The 19,827-nt window shown below is 45.8% G+C and overlaps 1 protein-coding gene across 1 annotated transcript in view; it reads right to left on the reverse strand.

Annotated features, from left to right (window-relative positions):
- The window catches only part of LOC133163632 (uncharacterized), a 50,987-nt gene that overhangs the window by 6,970 nt on the left and 24,190 nt on the right, over positions 1 to 19,827 (reverse strand). The window contains exons 55-66 of the mRNA XM_061293707.1: positions 4,131 to 4,163; positions 2,663 to 2,883; positions 2,440 to 2,552; positions 2,206 to 2,327; positions 2,077 to 2,139; positions 1,793 to 1,948; positions 1,627 to 1,712; positions 1,057 to 1,171; positions 927 to 977; positions 688 to 855; positions 302 to 412; positions 123 to 233 (exon numbers count right to left, since the gene is read on the reverse strand). Coding sequence (XP_061149691.1) covers positions 123 to 233; positions 302 to 412; positions 688 to 855; positions 927 to 977; positions 1,057 to 1,171; positions 1,627 to 1,712; positions 1,793 to 1,948; positions 2,077 to 2,139; positions 2,206 to 2,327; positions 2,440 to 2,552; positions 2,663 to 2,883; positions 4,131 to 4,163 — 1,350 coding nt within the window. The remainder of the gene's footprint in view (positions 1 to 122; positions 234 to 301; positions 413 to 687; positions 856 to 926; positions 978 to 1,056; positions 1,172 to 1,626; positions 1,713 to 1,792; positions 1,949 to 2,076; positions 2,140 to 2,205; positions 2,328 to 2,439; positions 2,553 to 2,662; positions 2,884 to 4,130; positions 4,164 to 19,827) is intronic.

Genomic DNA, 19,827 nt, shown 5'->3' on the forward strand with positions numbered 1-19,827 from the left:
CACATTTGGGGATTACGCACTCAGTTTCAGACAAATGCGTCATCTGCATCAACACTCACGTACGACAAAAAATGTGTCTGTTGACACACATTGGGGAGAATCGGCCGAGCATCTCGTCTTACCTCTTCTCTTGCAGACGTAGCCGCGCTTCTTCTCGCAATCGCCAACTTCCACGCCGCCCTTGCCACTGAGTATGGAGTTGCAGCGTCGGCCGGAGGGGTCACCAGGGTTACCTTGAAAGAGACCACAGATGCTCAGCGCTCCTTCCTTCCTCCATACATCGGCCAGGTTTTAGACCCACTTGCGCCCAAAAGGAAGGAACTCGGTGAGGATTCGTCAGACTGCTCGCTGCCAACTTCAACAATGATGTCGCTGGCGTCCAACCACAAAGAGGAACCGCTTGGCAGAAGCCCTTTGGGTCAAAGGTAAATACAGAACAGAAGGTTGAAGCACCTTACAGATGCGAGTGCAAAACGCTTAACTGAAACAAAGTGCGGGTGACGTCGGGGTTGGGTCCTAGTTGGTGGGGGTCACAAGCTTATTTTTGGTCTTTTCTTTGGAATGACAGAAACTCGGCAAAATGTTGACGCGAGTCGGTGGTCTCTCGATTGAACTTTCTTCCGCATGGATTATTTCATCAAGCACTTCAGACGCACCAAAAAGCGCAGCAGACTGTGGACGGCCTACCTCGTACGAAGGTGTGTTCGTTCGAGTCGGTGATGGCGAGCAGGTTGCCTCTGAGGCGGGCGCACTCGTCTCGCGCCTCCTTCCAGGTCTTGGTGGGCATGGCGTTGATCAGGTAGCAGAAGTCGTTGGCGGGGTTCTCCCGCCACCAGCCGCACTTTGCACTCTTGCCTGCAAGCGAGACTCGAGTCACTTGAGGGCAAACAAGATTCTGCATGTGGGCTGCAGGCTGGGACCCCCACCTGACGCTGATGCCGACGCCGGAAGTAGCGGAAGAGAAGCTCTGGCCTTGCCTGCAAGCATGCGAGAGGGATCAAATATGAGAGAGCAACGAGAAGACAAATGGCAAAGGAGAGGTCCTGACTTTCTGACCTTTTTGACAGATGGATGGATGAAGGCCAGTACAACCCTCAAGCTGAATTTCTCCAGTCTCATTCAACTTTGCGCAGTCATCTGAATTTTGAGTAGGGTTCTTTGTGACGTTGTCCTGCGGAGGATACAGCGTGTTTGGTGTTGTAATTGCTCTGATGGCTTCATGCGAAATTTCCTTCAAAGTCACCTCACTGATTCAAATCTGTTTTTCTTCTCACCATTCTCATCATTTCCGGAACCAATTCCAACCTGAGTTTCAGATTGAAGCTTTCCAATTCCTAAACTGTTTATTTTTATTCTGAAAAATGTTTCCCTGTAAAATGAATGGTGAAGTCTTATTGTTTTTTTTTCCTCTTATATAACTCTATTCTAAGCCATCATCAAACTAAAGGACATTTTCCACCTCTTGTAACAAATTCAAACCAATTGACAGGAAGACCATTCTTGTCAGATTTCTCCTCTCTTTTGAATCAACTGTGGTCTACTAAAATGACACTTTTTAATGTTTTGCTTTCCAACATCTTCATAAGTTTCAATTTTTTACACCTCCGTTGCAAACGTGTCACTTACTGTAGATGATCCGTCAAGCCACTCAAATTTGAGTGCTGTGGTTTTCTTGAGTCCCAGCCAAGGTTGAGATCCTTCTTGCACGTGAGCTTTAGGAAAGCAGAACAAGCACTTGTGACGATGTTGTGAAACATGGCGCGACGATTGGTCAGTTTGTCTTGACGCTCACCAGCCAAAAATCGTCTGTCAACCGGTGAGCGGACGCTGGCCAAGAGACCTCCCTCTTCCTTGCAGAAATCTTCCGCCGCTTGCCAAGTTTTAGGGGTCCCCTCAAAGTGATAACAAGAGTCCTTGTACAGGAACTCGTTAGAGTCACAGAAGGAAGCTGAAACCCAAAATAAACTCATTAGAAAACCACAACGAGACGGAGTAGGTGTAAAACGAAAAAAGAAACTAATTAGAAAACGACAACGAGGGGCTGCGGGTGTCAGAAGAAGCGTCGCTGCCACTCACTCTCCACTCGACTGTAACTGTAACCTAAGTCTTTGTAGGAACACGGCCATCCATCTGGGCAGTCTACGGAAAGATGACATGGTTGTACTTTTCTCCTTTCAAACATCACGTCAAAACGTGCGGACTTACCGTCGGACGACCGCTCGCACATGTACACCAATGAGGATCCGCACGAGCCACGCCTCCACTTTCCAGACTGACTGTCTCCGTGCACACCTTGGTTGACGTATGGGCAGGATTCATCGTTGAAGCTGTTGGCAAAAGTCGGAAAAAGCGAGACATAACCTCGTCACGTGCGCATATTTTGGACAGCAATTCGAAAATATCAACGTGTATCCCCTCTGACACAGGTGATCTTCTTACCTCTGGTCTTGACGCGGGTCCCAGTTGGCGTAGGTCGGCGTCACACTGGTGTAGGACCAAGTCACGCTTTTTTCGCCCGCTTTAAAAAACTGACACCAGGTCTCGTTGCAGTTCTGCAGAGTCCAAACTCATTGTCAATGGCGTACCAATAGTGAGCCAACAGCCACTTGCTTGCCGTTCCATCTCAACGACCAGTAGCGAGCCAACAGCAGCCTGCACTTACCAGATTGGAGAGTCCGATCCAGAACGGTTTGTTGCCCATTTGCTCCATCACAAACATTTCCTCGTCTTCAGAGGTGATGGAGACAAGGTCCCCGCCCTCCCAGAGGCAGTCGTGACGAGCCCCCAGCCAACCGTTGGGGGTCTCCATCTCCTTGTAACAGTTTGAGCCGTGAGGACTCCATCCGTTGACTGTGTCACATGTTGGCTCATGATGGGTTAAAGCTGATGAAACATCAAAGTTCCCATGGTCATTTTTCAACCTTTGTTGACAACCAGAAATTCAGCAAACAAGCAAGAATGCAAGCCATCTAATTCAGCCAAATTGCGTCACCTGCATGACTGACAATCCACCATTGACAAGACTTATAAAGGACTTGGGCATTTAGGGCTATTACAAAAAAAATCAACAAGGCACATTTTTTGACGAGACGCTCATTAACCAGTTTCAAGATGCTGAATGATTTCAAGGACTGCTGCACGTGTCAAATAACGGAGGAAATTCAGTCCACTTCTGTCATTCTGCCCCTCGGACAGAGAAAAATGTGGGTTGTTTTTTATTCATGTGCAGCCCACAGGATGGCGCTACAGGTCAGGAGTCCACGTTCAACTTTTTTTATTTTCATTTATCACCAAAATATACGTTTGCAATCTATGCAAAGGAAGACGTCTTTTTTAACACAGCTACAGAACAATTAGAGCTCACTGGGTTTTTTTTTTTTCAGGTAGTTACACAAGAAAGATCTCATGCCCAGTTGTACATTTGTAACGCATCACTATTCCATCAGCGCAATAGGCTAGCTAGTCAACATTTAAGAGGAAAAAAAAAACATTGAAATAAACTGGCTGAAATTATGCTCCCATTTGTTTTTGCTTTTGGCAAAATCTCAGTGAGGAAAATGCACTATATGCAGCGTATGGGGCGCTGCACCAAAAGGACTTCCCAAGCGACAGGAGAAAAGTTATTTCGAATTGATATTTTATGTATTTATTTAACAGCTGTCTCTTTACGTGTGATCATTAACAGAGGCGCTGCACTGATAGGTGCGCCTCTGCTCTGTGCCCCTCACCTCCACCCACACACACGCAGAGTCGCTCCAGAGCAAAGGAGCCTTCTCGAGCATGCGAGTGTTTTCTAAAGAATTCAGGTGATGGCTTGCACATTTTATCTTGTACAATTATATTTTGTCAAATAAAACAATTCCATTTAGTAAATTATTAGGATTGTACACTTGACCATCAACCCCCACATCCCTGGTTGTCATATGGCCACCCCAGCTGATGCAGGGCCCCCCTCGGCCACCCCGATGAAAAAGTGCATTCAACTCAGGACATTGGCAAACAATGAGGGTTATCCCTCATTAGCTTACAGCCTGAATTCTTTACGCTATGAAAGTAAAGTAAAAATGAAGACAAGCATCGTCATGCCATTTTTGTTTTGCATCGTTTGAAGTCACCGTGCAGAGACTTACCAGGAAGAGGCTGCTGAGGCTTTGCCGGGATTCCTGGAAGACAAAAGCCAAAGACTCGAGTCAGCACGTTGTGAGAATCCACTGAGCGTCGCCACGTCTTACCTCTTTTCTTGCAGATGTAGCCCCTTCTCTTCCTGCAATCGTCAAACTTCCAGCGGCCGTTGCTTGTGAGTAAGGAAAGACAGGATGCACCAGAGAGGTCACCGGGGTCATCTGGAAGGAGATGACAGATGCTCGGCTCCGTTTCACCGCAACATCGCAGGCAAACATCGGTTGGGTTTTGGACACACCTCTGTCCATGAGCATGTAACCGAGCGGGGATCCGTCAGTCCACTCGCTGTCGTCTTTCTTGTTGTTGACCCCCAACCACAGAGAGGGAGCGCTCGACAGAGAACTGTACAGACCTTTGGAGGTAAATGGTAAAATATGCAACAAGAGTTTGAAACATTCCTGTTGGCGCTCTGCTCGCTGATGGCTCGCCGACTGCTCATTGGTGGCCACGCAGTATCGTGTATTCAAGTATATTAGCGGTTGTCCGAGGAAACCAAATGCATGCATGTGAGGTCTGGAGCTCCGCCCATGTTGGGGGAATTCAACAGCCCTGACGACAACCTGACGGACGGACAACCTACCTTGTGCGAATGCCTGTTCATTTGAGTCGGCAATGCTGAGCAGGTCGCCTCCTCGGCGGAGGCAGTCGTCTCGCGCCTTCTGCCACGTCTTGGTGGGCTTGTGCTGGATCAGGTAGCAGAAGTCGGAGGAGGAGGATCGGTCCACCCACCAGCCGCACTTTGCACTCCACCCTGCAAGCGAGAGTCGAGTCACTTGAGGGCAAATCGGCGACAGCAGACCACATGTCGGCTGCCGGGAGGGACGCCCACCTGCCGGCGGAGGAAGAAGAAACTCTTGGACCTTGGCTGCAAGAAAGGAAAAGAAAGAAGTCATGAGCACTCTTAGATTTACCTTAAAATGTAAAGTGCATTCTACTATTATTATTATGAGAGGGCAAAGTGATTGGTCGTCATTTTCGGACCTTTTTTACAGATGAATGGCCGACTTTCGGTGCAGGGCCAATCCTCAAGTTGACCAGTCGGCGACAAGGCAGAGCAGCCACCACGCCCTTTCGGCCCGTTTGGCACCCACAGAATGTTGCCCTGCCGACGACACGCCAGAAGTGACTTTGGTGCGTTTGGGCTTGCTTCCCACCGCATTTCCTCCAAAATGATGAGTCCTTTTTTCCTCCCACTGATCAATATTTTCTCAACCCTTTCCTACAGTATGACTTGAATTCATTTTACAATTTTCTTCCAGTTAAATCACAACTTGAGTTTCATACTCGAACTTTTCCAGTCATTTTATTCTCAGAAATGTCTAACCTTAACCTCTGAAATTATGCACTTTGATTTTTCACTTCATTCACTTTCATTCTCTCCTCATTTCATAACTTTGTCCTTGTTAATGCTTCAGCTGATTAACACCTTCAATGTTTATCTCTTTTGTAACACGCTGACCATTCTTGCCAAAGTCTAACTTACATTGTTCTGTAAAATGTGGCTTCCGATATGACACCTTCATTCTGAGCAAATGACAGCTTTTGTCGACTGCTCTAAGCGTTTCACCTACCGTAGATGTTGCGTCGCTCCACTCAAAGTTGTCCTTGTTGTTCTTGAGTCCCACCCAAGATTGCACTCCTCCTGCATATGGCGCGTTAGCTTGAGGATATCAACGAAGCGAGGACATTTAGCACAAGAAGAGCATGGTGTCAGACTTTGTGAAGCGCTAGGGGACGATAGCTGGCATCGGCAGTTTGTCTTGAAGCTCACCAGCCAAGAATTGGCCATCAACCAGTGACTGGACGCTGGCCAGGTGACCACCGTGCCATTCTTCGCAGAACTTCTCGGCTGCCTCCCAAGTTCGCTCCAACCCCTCAAAGTGATAGCAAGAGTCCCTGTACAGGAATTCGCCAGTGTCGCAGTAGGAAGCTGAAGCCACCAAGACACATGGATTTCAAATTCACAAGACAGTGCAGATGTGAAAAAAAGCGTCGCTGCCACTCACTCTCCACTCGATTGTAGCCGTTTCCATAGTCTTTGTAGGAACACAGCCGTCCGTCCGGGCAGGCTGCAGGGGGACGACCTGATTGCATTCTTTTTCTCCTTTGAGCGTCAACATCAACGGACATGCAGACTTACCGTCGAGCGGCCGCTCGCACATGTACATTAAGGAGGATCCGCACGAGCCATGTCTCCATTTTCCAGGCTGACTGTCTACGTGCACACCTTGGTTGACGTACGTGCAAGATTCATCGTCGGAGCTGTCGGGAAAAGGCGTGAAAAACGAGACAAACATCCAACAAACGGGCAAAGTTCTTTTCTCTATTTTCTGATCAAAAGTAAACAAAGGTCCTTCATGGCGTGCTCACACATTTTAAAAAAGGGGTTCCAAAATCTCCCCGTGCATCTTGCCCGGCACAGGACGCAAAAAGGTGACCTTCCTACCTTCCGTCTTGACTCGAGGTCCACTTAGCGTAGGTCGGCGTCAGAGCAGTGTCGGACCAAGTCAGCCTCTTTTCTCCCGCTTTAAAAAACTGACACCAGACCTCGGCGCAGTCCTGCCAAAAACAATACTGGTTGTCACTCAAGTACCAGTAGAACGCCCACTTGCGCTTCCGTCTCACCAGGTTGGAAAGTCCGATCCAGAACGGCTTGTCGCCCATTTGCTCCATCACGAACTTTTGCTCGTCCTCCGAGGTGATGGAGACCAGGTCGCCGCCCTCCCAGACGCAGTCGTAACGGGCCCCCAGCCAACCGTTGGTGGTCTTCATCTTCCTGTAGCAGTTGGAGCCGAAGCCGCGCCACCCTTTGGTCATTTCACATGTCTGAATGCCTGAGGGAACATTTTGGGATTACGCTGATGTAATAACGCACTGTTTTTTGTCTTCTTCGCTAAAATTATTCATTCAGTTTCAGCCAATTGCGTCACCTGCATCACCACTCACATCAGACCAAAAACTTTACAATTGCCACTTTGGTCCTCTCGGCTTATAACGCAAGTTGGGGAGAACGTACCGGGCATCTCGTCTTACCTCTTCTCCTGCAGACGTAGCCGCTCTTCTTATCACAATCGACAACTTCCATGCTGCCCTTGCCATGGAGTAAGGAGTTGCAGCGTCGGCCGGGGGGGTCACCAGGGTCACCTTGAAGGAGACCACAGATGCTCAGCGCTCCTTCGTTCCTTCATACATCGGCCAGGTTTTAGACCCACTTGCGGCCAAAAGGACGGAACTCGGTGAGGATTCGTCAGACTGCTTGCTGCCGACTTCAACATTGGTGTCGCTGGCGTCCAACCACAAAGAGGAACCGCTTGCCGGAAGCCCTTTGGGTCAAAGGTAAATACAGAACAGAAGGTTGAAGCATCTTACAGATGCGAGTCCAAAACGCTTAACTAAAACGAAGTGATGGTGACGTCTGGGTTGGGTCCTTGTTGGCGGGGGTCACAAGCTTATTTTTGGTCTATCCTTTGGAATGACAGAAACTCGCCAAAATGTTGACGTGAGTCGGTGGTCTCTCGATGGATTATTTCATTAAGTATTTCAGCTGCGCCAAAAAGCGAAGCAGACTGAGGACGACCTACCGTGTATGAAGTTGAGTTCCTGTAAGTCGGTGATGGCGAGCAGGTTGCCTCTGCGGCGGGCGCACTCGTCTCGCGCCTCCTTCCAGGTCTTGGTGGGCATGGCGTTGATCATGTAGCAGAAGTCGTTGGCGGGGTTCTCCCACCACAAGCCGCACTTTGCACTCTTGTCTGCAAACGAGACTCGAGTCACTTGAGGGCAAACAAGATTCTGCATGCGGGCTGCCGGTTGGGACGCCCACCTGATGCTGATGCAGACGCCGGAAGAGGCGGAAGAGAAGCTCTGGCCTTGCCTGCAAGGATGCGAGAGGGGTCAAATATGAGAGAGCAAGGAGAAGACAAAGGGCAAATGAGAGGTTGTGACTTCATGACCTTTTTGACAGATGGATGGACGAGTGCCACGAGTACAACTGTCGATCACAACTTCTCCAACACGACTCAATTTTGTGCAGACACCTAAAAATTTCTCATGATACCACGGGATATCATCCTGTGGACGACAGTGGACATGACTCGAGCGTGTTTGGTGTTGCAGTTGCTTGGATGGCTTCCCACTACATTCCTTCAAAGTCACTTCATTGATTCAAATCGCTCAAATTAATCTTCACAAGGTCTATCTCACAATAAAAATTGTTGCTCTTCCAACTTTCAGTTTGTAATCTATATAATCTAGACGGGGAGACCATTTTTGTCCGATTTTTGCAGATTCAATCAACTTTGTTCTGCTGAAAGGACACTTTTCAACTTTATCCTTCTAACGTAACAGCTTCATTAGGGCAAAGTGACAACTTTTTAGACCTCCCTTGCACACATTGTCACTTACTGTAGATGATCCGTCGCGCCACTCAAATTTGCCATTGTTCTTCTTGAGTCCCAGCCAAGAATACCATGCTATTCGCTGGTGATCTTGAGGAAAGCAGAACAAACACTTGTGATGAAAAATTGCGGGACGATTGCTGGCATGGTCAATTTGTCGTGGTGCTCACCAGCCAAAAACTGTCCGTCAACCTTTGAGTGGACGCTGGCCAAGAGACCTCTCTCTTTCTTGCAGAAATCTTCAGCCGCTTGCCAAGTTCCATTCCTCCCCTCAAAATGGTAACAAGAGTCCTTGTACAGGAACTCGCCAGAGTTGCAGTAGGAAGCTGAAAGCCAAAAGAAACGAATTAGAAAACCACGAGAGGGCGCTGGTGTCAAAAGGAGCGTTGCTGCCACTCACTCTCCACTCGACTGTAAGTGTGACCGAAGTCTTTGTAGGAACACGGCCATCCCTCCGGGCAGTCTGCAGAAAGATGGCGCGGTTGCGCTTTTCTCCTTTCAGCGTCAACATCGCAACAGACGTGTGGACTTACCGCCGGGCGACCGCTTGCACATGTACGCCAATGAGGATCCGCACGAGCCATGTCTCCACTTTCCAGGCTGACTGTATATGTGCACACCTTGGTTGACGTACGCGCAGGATTCATCATTGGGGCTGTTGGGAAAAGTCGAGAGACACACATCTGACAAACGTGCCAATTTGGAGTTTATTTTCCTCTTTCCCGATAAAAAGAAAACAAAAGCTCTTTTAAACCTCATCAAAGAAATTTACCCATATTTGGAAAGGGGTTCCAAAATCTCCCCGTGCATCTCGCTTGACACAGGACGCAAAGAGGTGTTCTCCTACCTTCCGCCTTGGCTTGAGGCCCAGTTAGCGTAAGTCGGGGTCACACCGGTGTCGGACCAAGTCAGCCTCTTTTCTCCCGCTTCAAAAAAGCGACACCAGTCCTTGTCGCAGACCTGCCAAAAACAATACTGGTTGTCAATCGAGTACCGGTAGGAAGCCCACTTGCGCTTCCGCCTCACCAGATTGGAGACTCCGATCCAGAACGCCTTGTCGCCCATTTGCTCCTTCACAAACTTCTCCTCATCCTCTGAAGTGATGGAGACAAGGTCGCCGCCCTCCCAGAGGCAGTCGTGGCGAGCCCCCAGCCAACCGTTGGTTGTGCTCATTTTCTTGTAACAGTTTGAGCCGTGAGGACTCCATCCGTTGACTGTGTCACATGTTCCCGCCTCATGATCGGTCGATCCTGATGACACAGCAAAGTTGCCTTGGTCATTTTTCAACCTTTGGTGAAAACCAGAAATTCAGCAAACAGGCATGAAGTGCATTGCCGCCTTTATCAGATCACCAAATGATTCCCGAGCGCGGCACCGCTGCTGCTCACTGCTCCCCTTCCCCCAGGGGATGGATCCAAATCACACGGGGATGGGTTAAATGCCGAGGACGAAGTTTCACCGCACCCAGATGTGTGTGTGACGACGATCATTGGGACTTTTGGGACTTATATCAGTTTTTGACAGATTAAGTTACCTGTATTGCTGACAATCCCCAACTGACAAGACTTAGGTGGGCATTTAGGGCTATTAGTCTGAAAGAATACTGTCCCAAGAGATAAACAAGGCAATTTTTTTCACAAGATATTTATCAACCAGTTTCAAGATGCTGAATAATTTCAAGCACTGTTGCACATGTCAAAGAACAAAGGAAATTCAGTGCGCAGTCAACATGGGCGGCATTTATCATGTCATGTTTTTTTTGGGGGGTCGCCCCCCAAAAAAAGCAAGGCGATTTTATCACTGTTTATCACTGTGTGGGGACTTTAGCGCCACCTTCATCTGCAGGCCGTGTGGGAGAGCTTGAGGCAAGTGAGAGTTTTCAGGTTAACTAAGTCAGTAAGCAATTGGCTAAGGCTGCGTCATGGCCTGTAGCCAATCAGAGCCAGTGTTTTATACATGCTGACTGACGCACTTCCATCAGTAGTCACAACAGGACCGCTGAAGAATTTTCAAGTGGCCATATCAAAATGTATTTTAATATTGATTGAGGTTTAAGGCAAAAACGTCCATGTATTGTGTTGTGTGTTGTTTTTAACCGTAACGCTTTACCCGGTAACGAGTTACTTTTATTCAGTAATACAATTAATCAATCGACCTCGTTGGCGGGGTTCTCCCGCCACCAGCCGCAATTTGCACTCTTGCCTGCAAACGAGACTCGAGTCACTTGAGAGCAAGCAAAATTCTGCATGTGGGCTGCAGGTTGGGACACCCACCTGATCCTGACTCCTGACTCGTTAGAGAATCTCTGGCCTTGCCTGCAAGGATGCGAGAGGGGTCAAATATGAGAGAGCAATGAGAAGACAAAGGGCAAATGAGAGGTTGTGACTTTCTCACCTTTTTGACAGATGGATGGACGACTGTAAGTACATGCGTCAAGCTCAACTTCTCCAGCATTATTCAATTTTGTGCAGTCACCTGAATATTTAGGGTCAGCCCACGGGACATCATCCTGCGGACGACAGTGGACATGACTCGAGCGTGTTTGGTGTTGTGGTTGCTCGGATGGCTTCCCACCACATTTCTTCAAAGTCACTTCATTGATTCAAATCGCTCAATTTTATTTTCACAAGCTCTTTCTCACAATAAGAATTGTTGCGATGTTCCAACCCCCTTCCAACTTTCTGATTGAAACTTTTCAATAAAAAATGTCTCCCCGTAAAATGAATCGTGCACTTTGATTCTACAAATCACGTCATCGTTTTTTCCTTGTAAATTACAATGGTCATCCTCAGAAATCTAAGAATTTTTTCACTTGTAACATGAGTCAATACAAGTCAAAGTCAAATCTATTTGACAGGAAGACCATCCTTGTCAGATTTTTCCTTCTATTTCAATCAACTCTATTCTACTAAAATGACACTTTTTAACTCTTGCCTTCGAACATGACAGCTTCATTGGGGAAAAGTGACCACTTTTTAGACCTCCCTTGCACACATTGTCACTTACTGTAGATGATCCGTCGCGCCACTCAAATTTGCCATTGTTCTTCTTGAGTCCCAGCCAAGAATACCATGCTATTCGCTGGTGAGCTTGAGGAAAGCAGAACAAACACTTGTGGTGAAAAATAGCAGGACGATTGCTGGCATGGTCAATTTGTCTTGGTGCTCACCAGCCAAAAACTGTCCGTCAACCTTTGAGTGGACGCTGGCCAAGAGACCTCCCTCTTCCTTGCACAAATCTTCAGCCTCTTGCCAAATAACTTGCCTCCCCTCAAAATGGTAACAAGAGTCCTTGTAAAAGAACTCGCCAGAGTCGCAGTAGGAAGCTGAAAGCCAAAAGAAACGAATTAGAAAACCACGAGAGGGCGCTGGTGTCAAAAGGAGCGTCGCTGCCACTCACTCTCCACTCGACTGTAAGTGTAACCCAAGTCTTTGTAGGAACACGGCCATCCGTCCGGGCAGTCTGCAGAAAGACGGCGTGGTTGCACTTTTCTCCTTTCAGCGTCAACATCGCAACGGACGTGTGGACTTACCGTCGGGCGACCGCTCGCACATGTACGCCAATGAGGATCCGCACGAGCCATGTCTCCACTTTCCAGGCTGACTGCCTGTGTGCACACCTTGGTTGACGTACGCGCAGGATTCATCATTGGAGCTGTTGGGAAAAGGCGTGAAAACCGAGACACACATCAGACAAACGGGCCGATTTGGTGTTTTTTTCCCTCGTTCACGTCCTCAGATAACGTGCATCCCACCTGACACAGGATGCAAAGAGGTGATCTTCTTACCTTCCATCTTGACGCGAGTCCCAGTTGGTGTAGGTCGGCGTCACACCAGTGTCGGACCAGTTCAGTCTCTTTTCTCCCGCTCGGAAATCCTGACAACCGTCCTTGTTGCAGACCTGCCGAAACCAATCCCGTTGTCAATGGCGTACCAAAAGCTCGCCAACAGTATGCTTCATCGAAAGGATTTGATGTTAAATATCTCTTTTAGATTGCGGTCAAACGTTTTGTACTTGAGAAAACAAAACTCATATGTACTTGAAAAAAATAAAACTTAAATCTGAAAAGAAACGAGCTGATCTTAAAACTAGAAAAATAAAACAATATAGTAAAACAAAAAAGTGTTTTTGATTTCGCCTTGGTAATATTTTGGAATAAACTATTTATTTTCAGGTTTCACCGCAATTTATTTTCATGATTTGAGATCTTTTTTCCAGTTGCATGTTTTATAGTTTAATATTTGGAAATATTTTCAGGTTCAACTCTTGTTTTTTCAGAATGGGATGGATCTTTTTTATTCAGGTTCAAATCTTTTTGAGTTGTAATCCCAAATCTGGCGTGGGTGGGGCGAGGCGTGGAATCACAAATGACAGCTTAAATGGAAGGCTTAATTGGAACCACTGCCCAGAGACAGAGCTCTCAGGTAACGTAGGAACTAAAACAAATGGAATTTGACACCTCAATACGGCATAGTCATGACATTGGCAGCCTTAGAATTGATGCCCGTGACGAATCTATATTCAAATACCCAGTTCTGAGTGACAGTACTGAGCGCCAACAGAGATTTAAGGGCAATTTTTCAAGTTCAAAACGTTTGACCCATCCATACAACAGCCGCTTGCGCTTCCGTCTCACCCGATTGGAGAGTCCGATCCAGAACGGCTTGTCACCCATTTGCTCCTTCACAAACTTTTCCTCCTCCTCGGAAGTGATGGAGACCAGGTCGCCGGCCTCCCAGAGGCAGTCGTGACGAGCTCCCAGCCAACCGTTGGTTGTGTCCATCTTCTTGTAGCATTTGGAGCCGTGAGATTTCCATCCGCGGTCTGTGTCACATGGCTTATGACGGGTTACACCTGATGAACCATCAAAGTTGCCATGGTCATTTTTCAACTCTTGGTGAAAACCAGAAATTCAGCGAACAAGCAAGAATGCACGCCACCTAACTGTGTCACCTGCATAACTGACAATCGACAATTGACAAGACTTCCAAAGGACTTGGGAATTGAGGGGAATTATCCTGAAATAATACAAAAAAATCAACAAGGCACATTTTTTCAGAGGATAACCAGTTTCAATATGCTGAATAATTTCAAGAACTGAACGGAGGAGATTCAGTCCACTTCTGTCGTTCTGCCACTCGGAGAAAGTTTTTTTTTTTACTCAAGTTCTGTCCACACGATGGCGCTACAGGTCAATAAATTCCACATCCAACTTTTTCTTTTCCTTTCATCCATTGCCAAAAGATACATTTGCAATAAGGAAGACGTGTTGACAAGTCACGCCTCTTGTTCTAACATTGGTACAGAACAATGTCCGTGACTATCTTCTGCTCTTCACCCCCTTGACACACGTTTCAAAGTATTTTTCCTTTGTTTTTTTATTGGAATGAGACAAACTCAATGTGCGGTTGCGAATATTAAAGCCAATAGTGGTCTCGCTATGTGCACATCGCTATACGTGTGCGTATACAAAAAAAAAAAAAAAAAAAAGTGGATTTTGTTTGGAGGGATGGACAAAAAAAGTGCGAGGTGAAAATCAAAGTGGATCATATGATATTCTTTTCTGTAAGTGTTTAAGTTGGATCAATATTGCACGTCCTATTAGATATAAAACATTGTTTGGTGGTAAAGAGAGATTTGATCACTTATACTTATCCTCACAATGATGTACGACTTTAATGTAGAACGGACATCTTCATTACTATTAAGTACAAAATGTACTATTTGCTTATTTTCACGACAGTGCATGTGAGGAAAAAAATAGGGCGTCTGCCTTTCAAGAGAAGTGATACTCTGTATACACTGGATACCATGTCCCAATTTGTCTCGCAATCAATGTTAGCTTGTTAAAAAGGTATAACATAAAATAATCAGTTTGCACTCACATGACTCAAGGAAAAACGTTGACCCACAAGGTTTACGTGCACAAGAACATTTATGTGACGTCAAGAACATTTATGTGACGTCAAGAACAGCCAATCTTAAAACAACTCCATTTGGGTCAAAAATTGGACCATATTTGGGTTGCAAATCAGACCGAACTGTTTGGCGCAGAACAATCCATTTTTATACAAAACTCCAAAAATGCCCAAACATCCCATAGTACATTCACCCAGCTTCCTGAGTCGGTCCAATTTTAAACCCAGCAGCGGATCCACACTGCAATCCGAACTTTATGCCTCCTTCCAAAGTTATAATAAAGAGTACAACGATCGCAAAGTTGGACGTTTTCTTTTATGTACTCACCGGCTGCGCAGCTGTAAATCATCCATACGACGACAGACAGGTGGACCAGCGTCAGGCGCGCGGCCAGCGGGGCCATCATGGTGACTGACGGAAGGCCACCAGAGAGGCTATTGAACGCAGAAATCACGATGTGGTGCACACACTAGCTCCGCTCAAAACAGGTGACGGCCGCCGAACGGGCGCTTGCTCCGGTGCTGCTGCTGCTCGGCCCCACCCACGTGACTCACGCGCCTGAGGAAGAGCGCTTCCAGTGGAGACGCTCTTTACGTGTCCACGTCATTGGCTGCGGTAACGCGATATTATTTGGGCCACCTTCGCTCAGACTTTTGACACCACTTTGATTTGATTCAAAGCTTCAAGCTTTGATTCTACGTTTCAAAGCGAAGCCAAGTAATGCGTAAAAGTAATTTTTACTCGACATCCATCAAAGCGGATTCAGCTCATGACAACATTGGCTTACAGAAAGCGAAAAATCATTGGGTCACTAAATCAGCTAACATTTTCAGAAAATGATTTTCTGATCAATTGTGTCGGAGCAGCAATGAGCAGGGTGACATGTCACATTTTGGGCTAGGGAGCCAAATGCAGGCAAGCAGGTCTATTCCACAGAAGGAATGTCTTCTTAAAAGGCACTGGCGGTCCTAGACAGTTTTACCAAGGGGATTGTCTCCCTCAACAGGGTTGCAAGAAACGTGTTGAGAAGAAAAGACGTAAATTAACTGGAAAAGATTCGAGAGGAATCAAAGGTGAAGCCACCACGAACCCGTTATCCTCTAGTGTTGTCATAGTTCAGAACTACAACCTGGAGTGTCAAGGTGTTCTGTGCTCAAAGACATGGCCAGGGTAAGAAAAGATGAAACCCGACCACCACTAAACAAGAGGCACAAATTGAAACGTCAAAACTGGGCCAAGACATATCTTAAGACAGAAGTTAAGATGAACTGATGAGATGAGAGTGACTCTTGACAGACCAGATGGATGGGCCTGCGGCTGGATCAGTGTCGGGCACAGAGCTCTGTTTTGACTCAGACGCCAGCAAGGTGGAGTCCTGGTATGGGCTAGTTGGACCTTTTCGGGTTGAAGATGGACACAAACTCAACTCCCAAATCTACTGCCAGTTTTTAGAAGATACTTTCTTCAAGCAGTGGTACAGGGAAAAGTCAGCATCTTTCAAGAAGACCATGATTTTTATGCAGGACTATGCTCCAGCGCATGCATCAAAGTACTCCGCTGTATGGCTAGCCAATGAAGGCCTTAGAGATGAAAGAAGGATGACATGGGCCCCCTTCCTCACCAAACCTAAAACCTACTGAGAACTTGTAGGCCCTTTTCCAACGGGAGATTTACAGTGGGGGAAGACAGTACACCTCTCTGAACAGTGTCTGGGAGGCTGCGGTTGTTGCAACACAGAAAGTTGATTGTCAGCAGATCAAGAAATGGACAGACTCCATGGCTTGTGGTTATTATTGAAAAGGGTGGCTATATTGGTCACTGATTTTTTTGGGGTGGGGGGAGGTCAGAAATGTTTTGAGTTGTTTGATTATTATTCTCACTTAAACAGATGACAATAAACAAATGATGTGTGAACATTTTGTTTTTCATTTAGTTGCATAATACTTCTCTACACTAATAATTGCCCAATAATTGTGCACACACAGATTTTCTTCTTAGAAAGCCAAAACCTCTGTTTTACTTTATGAAATAATCAGATTGAAGTTTATTAACATTTTGGATTGACTGCGGTCACTGTAGTCATAAAATTAATCCTGAAAAATACAACTTCCTAATCATTGTGCACAGGGTGTAGGTGCTCTCGTGAATAAGTGAGTGTATGTCATCACTGACAACAACAATTGTGGAATCACAGAGAGTGATATTCTAATTGATGAAAATTCAGGATAGCTAGGAGACCGTGGCGGCCCTGCGGCGGCGCGGCACCTTTGAATGGCCTTGAGTGAAACCAAGAGGATCACTGTGCTTGATACATTTGTTACCAGCAGGATCTTGTCGGAAATATGTCTGTAACAAATTCAGGCTCCAAGATAAGAGCGGTGCCAGAGAAAAGAAACCGAAACCTAACACACACAAACGAAGCCTAACTCTTGCTCGCGCGCACGCACACACGCGCGCACACACACACACGCGCACACATTAAGGAATCCTCTCTTCTCAAATGGAGTGTGTGTGTGTGTGTGTGCGTGTGCGTGCGTATGCGTGTGTGTTAAGTTTCGTTTTCTATTATCTGCCTCCTCCTCCCTTATCTTGAAGACCGAATTTGATACAGAGACATATTTCCAACACAATGCTGCTTGTTCCAAATGTTGCCAACACAGTTATTCACAGGTTATCTTGTTTCCATTCAGTCATCCAATGGTGCAACGCTGCCGCACGGTCTCCTTGCCGTCCCGAATCTTCATCAATTGGAATTTTACTCTCTGTGATTCCACCTGCCACAATTGTCTTTGTCAGTGATGCCATACACTCAGTCATTCACGAGAACCTAAATGACCGTCCGGCTCACTTTTACGTGGCACGTGCATGATGGGATCAGTTGGCAACAAGCAAATACCCAAATACTTTGGCACCAGGCACAAAGCTCATGAAGAGCAACAAGTATCCATTTGGGAATAAATGTTTCCTCAATAGATTTCAAAGTTGATTTCTTTTTGTGCATGCGTGTGTGTGTGTCTCAGTCAAAATGAGTAAGTGTGCCATTCCTCAACTATTAATTTTCACAAAGTCGGCTGTTTCAGGTTTTATATTAGCAATTTGCATATCCACCAGAATGTGACCAGCTCAACTGCTGCTTAATTGCAAATTAAACCTTATTTGCCTTGAAAATGAACGCCACACAGGGAAAAAAAAAACACGTTTCCACTGCAGATTTGTTTTTATCCCATTGAAAACTTGGAGTCAATCCTCAGGAGGTGGGTGGGGTGGACAATCAAAAACCCAGAAAGTTTGACAAACTCCAATTATTGATTATGCAAAAACCATTAGTCAGAATCTGGTCCAGAAGTTGATTGACAGCATGCCAGGGAAAACTGAAGATGTCTTGGAAAAGAAATGTCAACACTGCAAATATTGATTTATTGCATGAATTCCCAATAAAAGCTTTTGAATGGTGTCTCTTTGTATTTACCTCATCATAGTCACTAACGATAAACCCTAGTTTGCGTGTCATCAACTCTATGTGGTCTCTTTCAACTCTACTTTTCAATATGAAATGTTGCTTAAGGCCTTGCTTGAATTAGAAGATAAAGCACACAATCAATTTACACCAGTGAAGGCTTTTGTTCCACTGCTTGAAGGAATGTGACGTTGCTGTGGGCCTGCAGTGGTGCAAAAGTACTTTAGTTCTAGCTGTAGCAGTCTGAATGGCCTTCTCTCTCGAAGTGAAGACACAAGCCCAAAAAGGTTGAGAACTATGCGCGCCCAATAACTAATTGCGACATCTAGTGGCGATTGTTAGTTATTTTTCAAGATTCAAGATTCAAGAGTTATATTCGCCATGTTTGAGCGTGCCAAACAAGGAATTTGACTTCGGTAAAGACACACCCTCTGTTCAACATTTAGGTGACCCCCTCCACTTTGCCTACCGGGCAAACAGGTCAGTGGATGATGCGGTCAACATGGGACTGCACTACATCCTGCACCACCTGGACACCCCAGGAACGTACCCCAGGATCCTGTTCGTGGACTTCAGCTCGGCGTTCAAAACCATCGCTCCGGACATCCTCCAACAGAAGCTCATCCAGCTTGCGGTGCCTGCCTCCACCGCATCATCAACATTATTTTAGGCAAGGGCATTTTGGAAAAAAAATATATATATACACTACCGTTCAAAAGTTTGGGGTCACAAAATTGTTTGGGTGACCCCAAACTTTTGAACAGTAGTGTAAATATTATTATAATAAAATATTATGAATTAAATATTATAAATGATATCTTATATTTGTATAAGATTATATATAATCTATGAATATAAGTATACATATATATTATGAGATTTTTTACACAGAAGATTATATATATAATCTATAAATAATTATCTAAATAAATATATACACTACCGTTCAGAAGTTTGGGGGTCACCCAAACAATTTTGTGACCCCAAACTTTTGAACGGTAGTGTATATGTAATTTGTAATTGTTTTTTTTAAGTGAGGTAGTGAATAACGATATAATCAATCATTACATTAGTTGCTGCTTTGATTTACAATTAAATTCCTAATGTATTTTTTGAGAACAGGTCTGTGCTATTATTCTCAAAGGACACTCGGTATGTATAATTTTTATTTTCAAATGGATCAAATAAATAGCACAAGGCCGGGGGAGGAGGGGGGGGGGGGGGGCATGCTTCAGCTTATCGGGGTTGTGAGGTAAACAAGAAAGCCGTCGAAATACAAAGTATGCAGAAGCGACATAGAAAGTATGAATTAGTTGGCAAGATATTAAAACAGTGACACCAGAGAACAGCAAGGCAACATGTGAAGAATTTATAAAAATAAAGGCAGACTCTCCAATTATTGTAGAGGCAATTAGCAAAACTAAAAAAAAAAAAGATAATTGTGAAGGCAACAGAGAAATATCCAAGCATTGGTGGGAAGTAGTACAGGTAGTAGGCGCAGGAGTAACTCCAAAAGTAGAGGTAGCATTTAGACTGGAACATATTCTGCAGGTAGAGATTGGAAAAGTTATTTGAGACAGTGAGGTAAATTTTGGATTCTATGCGTCACTGTATGTCACCTTAAATGGCGACCTTGCAGCAGTGAGAAGACCCTAAGCTATTTTCGCGGTACAGAGAAGCTCTAGTTTCAGTAATGTGTAGGTACTTAGAATATGGAAGGGCCATTCGTCCGTGACCAGGAAGACCTTTGTCCATGCCCTTTTAAGGGCATCGGAAGTAACCAGTAGAGTGAGACTCGGACCGCAGCTGTTGTTTTACGAGGTACAAATGATGGGGGAGAACAGATAGAGAGAAGGACGAGAGCGCGAAGAGGAA

Source organism: Syngnathus typhle, linkage group LG12 (genome assembly GCF_033458585.1).
Source record: "Syngnathus typhle isolate RoL2023-S1 ecotype Sweden linkage group LG12, RoL_Styp_1.0, whole genome shotgun sequence".
In the NCBI taxonomy this organism is placed as follows: Eukaryota; Metazoa; Chordata; class Actinopteri; order Syngnathiformes; family Syngnathidae; genus Syngnathus; species Syngnathus typhle.